Genomic DNA, 10,993 nt, shown 5'->3' with positions numbered 1-10,993 from the left:
TTGGCACTTACGCTTCCAACTTCGTTTTGAGAGATTGCTGTCGTGGTCGCAATTCGACATTCTGGTTTTGTGTAAGCATCTGTATTCGTGTGTGAAGGCATTTCACCTGCGTGTGTTTCCTCTTCCATGTGCCGTAGGTCGATCTGACTGCAGCGAGTACCGGGTTTGCAGCTTCTGAGCCATGGTCAGGATGTGAGCTACATCTCGATATCCTCACGAGATACGGCATTGAAACCTGTTGCCACAATGCGGAAGCCGGACTCATCCATGTGTGATGGGGCCAGTTCACCGTTGCTCTTCCCATAAGACTGCCAGTCACCGACCGTTAAGTTGTGAGATTTCGCCTGGAATGCACGCCTTCGATGCCTGAGCCGAGCAGCAGTGGGGTGGGGAACGCATGCGATCATGCAACCGAAGCGCTTGTCGCCCACTACCCTAAAATGCGCATTTTCCTCCGAATATTTGATCCACAAACGCAGGAAGCTCGTGCGATTTTGACGCATTTCATGAATTCAAACAAATTTATATCCTAGTCAGTTTTGTGTGCGAGAATTATCCAGCTGTACGTATTATGTTGTAAATTTAAGCCAAAAATTATTTCAACGTCACCACTTTTCTCAACTTTTGCCGTGAAAAAACAACCCAACTCGGAGGTTTCAGGTGCGCTGAAATAAGCTGCATTTTAAAGATAAAATGCATGGAATTCATCCACCATGTTCTTTATTACAAAAATCAGACTGTCCGTCCAACCAGCTTCCCAAGAGTATGAGTTGAATTGAATTGAATACACGGACAACGAATGGATTAGGAGCAACTTATCAGGTTGGCCCAACTAGTTCACAGGAGATCGTACGCTGTAATAGCACGGCGCCGTTGCTGGCGCCCATGCTTGAGCCAAACGTGTGAATACCTTGTTTTTTATCATCGGGAACGGCAAATACCTTGCAGGTGTTTTTGGAAAATGACCCCGAAAGAGATTGAAAGTGGCCATACAATATGCACGAGGTATAATGTACGAGGTTAACTTCACGTCGTTGACGGCTGTTGCACGGGGATCGGTCCGGAAAGCTGTTCCCGTAAGACCTGATGTTTTTTTTTTCTCCTTCAGCAAGTGAGAATCTCCCAGGTTTGTCCTCATGCTATGGACAGGAGCGGCGCGCCGCCACTGACTTTTGCCAGGGGGCAAGGAGTTCTCTGGGGCCTCGTGTCCCAACCTTTTTCCAAATATGTTCATGGATCTCGCTCACTTTTTATAAACTGGCACTATCTTAGGCTTATAAACATTCCCTCTGATTTTATGTCATGTTCCTTCCCGGCCCCCTGGACCGCTGATGACGCGATGAAGCATTTTGAAATTCGGATGGGAGGTGGGGAACAAAAAGGCATGCTTGCTCCATCGCCAATTTGGCAATAGGGTGGTTGCTCCTTTGACCATGGTCGTGCTGCCTTTGGTCGTGAACGATTAACGTCTCTCACCTCACAGGCATCACCCGTCCCTCCAACCCTCTCTCCTCCCTCCCCCTCTGTTCAACATCTCTTGGTCGGGGCCCTGCCGCCGTCTAGCTGAAGGTTAGAACGGGCACCGCAACTGGCCAGGTCTCGGGCTAGTTCACCCAATGCGATTAAACTCTGTCATACATGCCGTCGCGCTCGGAGGTCGGTGGGTCGCCGGACCGATCTCACCCAGGCTAGGTTTATGCTCATCCCGCTCCGGCCACCCACCGCGTGCCAACCGCCCCTTGCTACTTGAATTTTCTGTCTCCTTAAAAAACATCGGCAGCCGGCAGTCACGGTGTCGGTCTTCTGGGAGTAGGTCTTCCGGGCGTGGGTACTTCCGGGAGTAGATATTCTGGTAACAGATCTTCCGAACGTGGGTGTGCCAAGCGAAGGTCTTCCGCGCGTGGGTACTCCGGGAGTAGATCTTTTGGTAGCAGATCCTCCGAACGTAGGCTCGTGAGGCGTAGGTCTTCCGTGCGCAGCCGTCAATCTTCCGAGGGTAGGTTTCCCGAGTGTAGATATTCGGGGAGTAGTTCTCTCAGGCGGAAGATCTGCCGAAAGTTGGTTGTTCAACCCTCAGCCGTTGTGTGCTGTTTTGCCTATGCAACTAGGAATCATTCAGCGCGCACGCCGCAGTGCACGAACTATATCAACGAAATAGCCCACCGTGGGCATGATATGAGAGCATACTATTTAGAAAGGATTCAATTATGATTGAAAGCAAACAACATTGGAAAGGTAACTGAACCCCAGCCGCGTTTTCGAAGCGCGGGCGACAAACACATCTACGCAATCTGAGCACATTCGAACATCGTCGAAACAGAGGTTGAACAGACAGAAACAGAAACAAATTGCACGTAACTCGGAGACACCAAGTTTTTAACGAATCTTGTGCTGTATTTTGTCATGGGATTATGAACTGATGCGGCAAAGTCGATCTGTTTCGATTCCATCAAATTTGATACCGCCTTCTTTCAAAAACCTACATCAGCCATAACCAATTGAATTAACAAATACAAGCGGAAGGCATCATGCACAATGCACTCGCATACTTCTCTGTAAAATTAAAACGACACGTGTCATTTTGCTGACTATGGTTACCCACTTATGGAGCAGGATCTAGTCAGTTCTGCAAGCCACCCTGGCGGTACGCATGCTTCATAAGTTAATAGCAGTGAACAGCACGACCTGCTGGGAAGTGCATTTCCAAGTCATGGAGCTCCATGCATGTCAAAGTCACAGCATACATCACTTGCTGATCAGCTGCAATAGAAAGGAACTTGGGAAACCTACATTCTCACTATTCTTGTTCTTATTCACTCCACACTCTTAGACATTCCCACACCCGTAGGTGTTTTAACATGTACGGACATTCTTACATTTTGAGACATTCTTACATTCTGAAATCTTCTTACATTATTGGATTGTCTTACATTTTTAAACATTGTTGCATTCTAAGACATTCTTAGAAAAATTTGAGATGCAATATTTTCAATATTTCTTGAAAGTTGGTGCCCCCGACGGTCATTAACCTCTTGCTTAGGGCATTGGCGCGCGCTAACAGTCGGATGATTCGCACCGTAACGGGGGACTGTGCTGGGTTCGCCCTCACGCACCTCCGACTTTGAACGCTTGTGTCCAGGCTCAGACCATTACGTCAAGCATAAAATAGGAAGTAAGCCCGAGTGCTTGGCAATGGCGACGGCAGAAGAACAACTACCGTACTGTGAAATCAGGGCCAGACATCACGTGACCAACCCAATATGGAGACGGACCGACTGCGGGAGCCGACGCCGGCGGCGGGGCAAGCCTGAAATTAAGTGCGTCGGCAGCCTCACTTTATATCCTGATTGTTTCCGGCTTTATCATTGTGCGTCGAAAAGACAGATGGGCCTGTTTATGATCTGGACGATTTTCATCTGGGTGTGAAAACTGCCGAACGATCGGCAGGAGAAGGTGGTCGGGTCTAAAAAGATGAACTCTGGCGTTCGTGGTGGGATGGAAGGACATGACATGGCTGGTAACACGATTCGTCTCTTCATAGTGGGAGGAAGTGCATCAGCTTATTCCGCCGTGATTGAACGAGCCAATGGTGCAGTGCTCTCCACGCCCGTCAGGAATCAAGCGGTAATGCATGCCGGAACATGAACCTATTAGAGCTATTGTAGCGGATAACTCTCGGTAGCAATGATGTGACCTTTTGCTAATTTCAGTAGAGCTCTGGATGGCCGTTATCAAATCTGCCGTGCGGCATTCTCCACCTATATCATGCCCTGGGGGAGTTTCATTCTCAGGGGGAGGGGATTTAGCCTCTCCTCCAACTTGGGCCCCAGTCCCCTTACTTTGAGAAGAAAGTGGGCCGAATCGGGGGAGAAACCCGTTTGTTGGTATATTTTTGGATAGGTTGGGTCATTTTTCACCGTTCAGCTCACTTCACCCAACTCATTTTGTGAATGCCCAAATTGCCGAACAATGCGATAAGATGTCAGTCGTTCGATCTCTCCACTTGTGGCAAAACCATTCTTTACACCTCTTGACATACAGACACAGTATATATATATATATATATATATATATATATATATATATATATATATATATATATATATATTGTAGCGCACAGCTATAGGAAAATAGCATCTATACTTATGCATATAAGTATATATATACATTTGTTCAAAATCGCTGCGGAAGGCAGCACTGGTGGCCGTTTTTTATGTTTTGTTTTTTTTAAATCAAAATGGCTCCAAAGCTCATGATACAAAGAAGACATAGATTGTCGTATTGCATGGCCTGGTATAACTTATAGTGCTCGAAGTGTCATTCTTCATTAGGCATTTTTAGGGTGACAATTTTAGACACAACTCTTATAATCACGTATTTGTAAAATTCAAGTTCTCGTGATTATTCTAACATTGATCTCATATCTAAATACATCAACCTATATGCTTGCATATATATATATATATATATATATATATATATATATATAATGGATATGCTTAAAATACCAACACCGATTTGAAGGAAAATATCCCAAGACTGCGTGGAGTGAAAGGAGAAACATAAGTCACTCAAACATTCCAAATTTTCCTTGGAGTAAATGCAGTGAAATTCGGTTTCTGCCTAACATAAAGCTGCGATGGCCTTTAAACCAAAACCTGTTAAGATTTAACTTGAAAAAACAATTGTTTTCTAGAATAATGGCAATGCTCGGAAATTACTCACGTTAACACATAGCACATGATAAATGTGAGCAAAAAAACAGACTGTGACGTCCTGCATAACTTGATGTATTCCTAGACCAGTTCAGCTTATGCCCAAAACGGGCAACGTGAATGGCTCATGTCGTCCATGTTTTACATGCCTTTCGCCAAGTGTTGTTTTGTGTCGGAGCATGGAAATAAATCTCACACTGTTCCTCTTAGTAACAGCAGTGGCAGTGTTCACACTTCCTGGATATGACATCGGAGAAAGGAAGCTAAGAAAAGACCATTAAAGATTGTATTGGGTCAAGCCATAACAAGGGGTGAACACTGCGCACAGCCATCACGCTTATGGACATTGAAACTTATCGAAAATACATCATTTCACCACACTTGCCATTTACCATCAAGCGGTTGTCTGAGCGCGAGTGAAGATTCTGCAGCAAGAACTACAACCTAAAACAATTTGTACAAATTTCAGCCGTATTCTTCTCCGAACAGCTGTAGTTTAGGCGAATATTGATCAAACATGTTGACTCGCGGCCAAAGACTATTTTCTCAGATAAGAAGTATTTCGATGTGGGGAAGCATTTTTAATTGAGACCCGACATGGTCTTACCAATTGTACACACGGCTAGTTACTCGAAGAAAACAAATAACGGCTGGTGTTTGTAGAAACGGTCTCAGACTGCAGCTATTCCAATGGCAACTTGGCATCCGCTGATCGGGGGCGGGCAGTGATATATGGGTTTGGTGGTAGATGGAGTCTTTCCGAGAAGAAATAATTCTGGTCTTCCGACGCTGTGTTAGCATCTTTTATTGTACCCCAGTCGCGTGCACTTTTCCAGAAAATCGCGGAAGTTTTTATCCCAGTAGGATCGTGTGCGCGATGCCTTTTGGTTTCATGTGGATTTGTACATGAGCACCAATGCAAAAAAAGACAGCCATTTAAACAACTTTTCACATATCTTTGTTAACATTTAAGAGAAAATCCAAACCGCAAACGTATGGTCTCCTTGGCGTCGCTAGACCTGAGTTTCTGACCGAATTTCGCCCTTGGTCCTTCCCCCCCATGTCATAACCTTGGCATGGAAAGCAGGATGGTTTGATTTTTTCACCAGGTTTGACACGCAGTGTCATTTGGTATTGGGGCGGAAAATATCCAAGGACGTTAATCGCGGTTTCATTGCCCCCCCCCCCCCCCCCACCAAAAAAAAAAACGAATTGTCGAAAGTGTAAATGGCAATACTGGCCCTGGCCCCGGTACTTGGGACACATAGATTTGGACACAAAACTTGGACACTGGATGCACTGGACACACATATTCTTCCAGCATGTGTGGTATTTTGTAGTAAGACTCGCTTATAGTCTCCTTTTTTGTTATTTTGCTACGAGAGGGAATCAGAGAAGGAATGTCAGTTTTTATTATCCAAATATGGCGTGGGGATTTTGACTGGTTTGAATAGCCGAACTAGACGATCCACGTAAATCTTCCTTCAGCGCGTATATTTTTGCAGTAAGACAAGTGTTGTCGCGCACGTCAACCATTCGTTAAATACACATCACGCATTTACCTTGTCACCCGATTGTCTGCACATTGTCGCAAGCCCATTGAGGCAGTGTCAAACTCTGAAACATCGGGAAGATAAAAGTACGAAAGCTCGAGATAAGTAAAATCATGAGAGTGACAGGAAGGTGGAAAGAACGTGCACTGTGGCGGAAGTCTGTACAGCCGTAAGTTTGCTACGCATACGCGTCCGCCCCGACCAGGGGCGGTGCCACTGGGAGACGGGGGGGAGGGGAGGGCACCCCTCTAGCGTTGAATAGGCAGATCAGTCCCCATATTCTATCAGTCTTCTTGCAGGACAAAATACATTGCTCATAGGTCTTCACGCAGGGCCCATATCCCTAACTTTTACCATAATGAAGTTAACCTCACATCGGAAGGGCTGCACTGTCACCAAGCTAGTGCGATTTTCTAGGACCTCCAACAGACCGCCCGGCGATATTCTCCTATACTGGCCGAGCACAGTCAATGTCTACAAAAAGCCGGTATCAAGCACATGCTCTCTCATTCCTTTTCTGTTAATGCAAATGCTGGGTGGTGGTTTTGCAACCTCGTCCCCCCACCCCTACCAAAAATTAGTGGCGCCACACCCCCGGCCCCCAACCAAGGGCGGCACGTCCCAGGCGCGTCTAGCTCTTCACAACGCAGGTCCATCATCACTCATACGCATGCCTTGTGCCAGGGTCGGGCGTTCGTGCGCTATCGGTATGCAACAGAAGTAAGTTGTCAAACAAGCTCTGGCCGCGAAACGCAGCATTGAGGAGTTATGCAAACAATACACGGTCCATAGACGCCAGCTCGCTCCGGGACCTAAGGCCGAGATGGTGTTTGTGTAAGCGAGGAGACAGGTGGCTAAGCATGACCCGTATTCGCCGTCGATCAATCGGTCTTGATGTTGAACGGGTCCAGAGCAACCCACTCACATCAGTCCCTTCTTCACTACTTCTGTCCTCGTGGCACCTGAAATATTAGCTTCTTGGGGGAGAATCAAAGGTTTCAGCGGTTTCATCCACCCGGTACAATGACGTCGAATAGTGACAACTCCGAAGACCGCGTGATTCTTCAGCAGACGCTTCCGTTTCTTTGGCCGTGTGTCTGAAACAGAGCGTTCCTTTTCTGAAGGTACGTGAGTAATGTTATGTTGTAGCATGCACGGGTAAGGGATAGCAAAGCTAATTGCCGTGCCGTTGTCATCGTACCTCTACATACATTTCAACTGACTGAAATGTCCAATCTTAGTAAAACATAAATAAGCAGCCATCTAATCACGTTGAGCATTTCGACCATGGACAACGGGGCAACGGGGCTCGACTAGCACAAATTTTACGAAGCACCACCACCCCGCCTGTGACCGTTGTGGGCGCCGTAACGACAGAGGCTCAGTCCTGCACAGGCGCAAAGCAGCCCTCCTCACCCAAGAGCAGTCGAGCTCCTCGACGAACGTGCCGACCCTGCGCCGACGCGCAGCCGCTTCGGCCGTAACTGGCCACGAGCCGAACACGCCCTGCCGCTCCAGCAGCGCCACCTGGGCGTTGAAGGTTTCTGGGCCGGCCGCCAGGCGGCGAGCGAGCGTCTGCAGCTGGCGCTCCGTGCGGCTCAGCATCCAGCGGATAAACGGTCCCAGGCGGAACGTCACGTAGTCTCGCAGCTGGCGGCAGAGACGGGAGCTGTTGACGTTGCTGCTGCCGCCCCAGATGATGAGGCCGGCCGGCTGGCGCGTCACCACCTGGCCTATGGTGGCCAGCAGGTCTCCGGGCGAGAGGTAGTCGTTGACGACCTCGTGGTAACCGAACCAGGTGTAAGGGTAGACGGGGCGGCCACCTGCCTTGGTTGCCAAACGGTCCGTCTCCTCCAGGATCACCCGGGTCTGGCGAGGGAAGAGAAAACTGGCGTTGATATCCATCGGAAATAAGCTGTTTGGTTATGCTGCATTGCTTGTTTTTGTTCAACTTGAATTGGCCCGCACGCTGTTAAGGATTCTTTTATTTTCCTTCATTTTTGAAATAATAGCTACGTTTTATGAGCTGTTTTGTGCCGATTGCCTGCCTACTTGATGCCAAAATAATATTTACCAAACAATGTGATGTCTCTACGTAATGTCAAATGTGTAGTGTGAATAATAAATATATTCAGCATATGAAACAACATCCAAATGCCACTGCGGTGAGCCTTTCGCCATGTCTAAGCACAACAGAGATACTTTGGCAGGAGACATAGGAAAGGTAAGCTGACACGAGTGCTTCTGGTTTTTCATGGCATGTAGCATTCCCACCTGCACGTTTTTGTCCCATGATGTATAGTTGTGCTTCAGGAGATAGACGGATGGGTACAGCGCCACCGAGTTGTTATAGATCCACTGTGATCTGCGGAAGGCCACATGAATATGGTGTAATGTTTACCACTTACTTGACCTAATGATCAAGTGATTTCAAAACTGGTGGTGCTTAAATCAGGCGTGGCACCAACCAAAGCAGAGAAGGGAAGAACCAAAGTGCTTAAGATATTCAATTCTATCTGAATTTTGCGCAGTCAGATGTCTCTAAAGCATAGCCTCGCAACGGTGCATTCTATCATTCACAGCCCATCCACCCGCAACAGCACTCATCAGAGAAGCACATGAGGTCCAGAGCGATCACGCTAACTAACGAACAACACGCAAGCTGCAAAACGGGGCAGGATCTGCCTACCGGCGTACAGAGCAGCACCAACGTACCTGTCATTGTCCGCGCTGATGGCCGGAGCGCAGTAGTCGACGTGCGGTTGGTAATTCTTGCAGTAGGGGTAGTGGTAGTACCCCCAGAGGGCGTCCGGACGCAGCTCGCGCGCCACCTGCAGGGTCCGCTCCAGGAACGGCCGGCTGGCGCGCTCGAATAGCGCCTCCGCCTGGTGGCCGGAGCGGGAACTAGTTAGCGAAGACGGGAGATCCCGGCAGCGGTGCTGGCATCTTCCGGCCTGCTATAACAACGAATAGGGACAACGGTGCGGGAGCCATCGTGTTATGGGGGGGGGATTGGGGACTGGACCTAACATGTGAGGCAAATAGCGCCGAGCCTAAGACGATTTGTGGAAAAAAATTTAACCCAGTGCAAGTTCTTAAGCTACCAGATGGGGAACGTTTACTTCCGTCGCGGGACATGCTGTTAGTGCTAAGACAGCAGAGGTAAGGCGCCAATGTTCTATGAAGTATAGCTGCATCGACTGTGGATGAACTTGCAGACATTCTTCACGGCGGCTGTGCTTAAGGGAACATGCTATCTTTTTGTACTTTTGACGCATTGTTTAACCAGACGCGTACCAAAATATTTCAGACTTTGATCAGATACACCAGATTTCTCGAAATGCTTCTGAATAGCTCTGGTCTCGATTTGAAGCAGCCGCCCCCGCCCCCCCCCCCCCGGATCTCATTGGACTCCCTCATCTCCACTATAAAAGTGATACATTCAATTGCCATGCTTTTCCAGCGTGTGTTTTGTAAGCTTTGCGATGGACAAATTTGTCAAAATGTTTGTGTAATAAATGCTACGAAAGCTTGAAACGCTTCAGCCAAAAATCTATGCGAACTTGAGAATTCGCAAATGCGCGAATTCCCGCGAATTCAACGAAACGTTGTACTATGGTTTTTATTTCTTCGCAATAGCATTTACCACGGTGGCTATTTTCGAGACGCACTTTGGGCCTTAGGAGTAAGAGTATCGCGTGGTCCAAAGTGACACGCTGGTTAAAACCCCGACCAATGTGCTTCTCGGTAACATGCACTTAACGCCCGCTGGGCCAATCACAAACGTTCTTTTATTCTCAGCAGCAGAGCTGCCACAGCGGCAGCGATCGTGCCAACCGCGGGGGAGACGTGTGGCGTTGTTACAGAGCGCTGACAACGTAACTTGGAGTAAAACATGATTAAGATTATATTCTTATTTGCCTTGATAGCGCTGCATTAACAGTACCTACCGCCTTTTTTAGACCAACTTACCCTAAGGTTTCATTGGAGTATGTTTTGAAATGTGTCGGAAGGGTGGCATTTAATGACATGCGGTGCGTAAGCTAATCCAAACAATGGGGCTGAGCTTCCTACATCGGCTCGTCGGTGTCGCCACTCTTATGCGAGGTTATGCGAATGGTAGGATGAATGCAGTGCGCATGTGGATACAGCACCGCGCAGGGGTGCATACTGCCATTCTGAATCTGCACGGCACAGTGTGGCCGGTTCCAGACCCTAGGGTAGACAACAGCAAACACCGTATTCAACCAGCTTCACATTCAAAGTGCAGAAACTATAATCTTAAAGTTTGGTGGAAGGGGTCTGAACAAAGGGATTGAGAGGCTGCAACTACAAATTCTCCTACAAAGTACGCCCCTGGCAGCGAGTGAAGTGACCAGGAATCTGAACCAAAACGAAATGTCGGCGCTGAACACCGCTCGTCTGGCAGTACCGTAACGTTGTCGAGGTGTGGTATGGCGCCCAGCTTGGTTTGCAGGCGATGATACTCCTTGGACATCTTCCTGTACTTGAGAACTCCGCTGCTTCTCAGCGTCGTCTGCCACTCCTCAAAGTCGATCACAGCCGGTCCTGGAGATGACCCCAGAGTCTTTCAGCGACGTCAGTGCGGCGAGAGTGGATCAATGACGTCACTTAAGCAGGTGTGCATCAGTGACACAGGATTTTCAGCCTATTAGGAGAAACCCTGTGACGGAACTTGTGTATCTGGCCCATTTTAATGACGAC

At 48.0% G+C, this 10,993-nt stretch overlaps 1 protein-coding gene across 1 annotated transcript; it reads right to left on the bottom strand.

Annotated features, from left to right (window-relative positions):
- Positions 1-1,841: 1,841 nt before the first annotated feature.
- LOC119110684 (hyaluronidase) lies at positions 1,842-10,832 on the bottom strand. The gene is made up of 6 exons (XM_037234584.1): positions 10,701-10,832; positions 8,984-9,153; positions 8,543-8,633; positions 7,685-8,137; positions 7,194-7,365; positions 1,842-2,048 (listed from the first exon to the last, which is right to left on the bottom strand). The coding sequence occupies exons 1-5, from the start codon at positions 10,764-10,766 to the stop codon at positions 7,333-7,335; spliced, it is 813 nt and encodes a 270-aa protein (XP_037090479.1). The 5' UTR covers positions 10,767-10,832; the 3' UTR covers positions 1,842-2,048; positions 7,194-7,332.
- Positions 10,833-10,993: the final 161 nt, after the last annotated feature.

This window comes from Pollicipes pollicipes, unplaced genomic scaffold (assembly GCF_011947565.3).
Source record: "Pollicipes pollicipes isolate AB1234 unplaced genomic scaffold, Ppol_2.1 Scaffold_7231;HRSCAF=8579_pilon_pilon_pilon, whole genome shotgun sequence".
Classification (NCBI taxonomy): Eukaryota; Metazoa; Arthropoda; class Thecostraca; order Pollicipedomorpha; family Pollicipedidae; genus Pollicipes; species Pollicipes pollicipes.
This window is presented reverse-complemented; position numbering and strand designations above follow the sequence as displayed.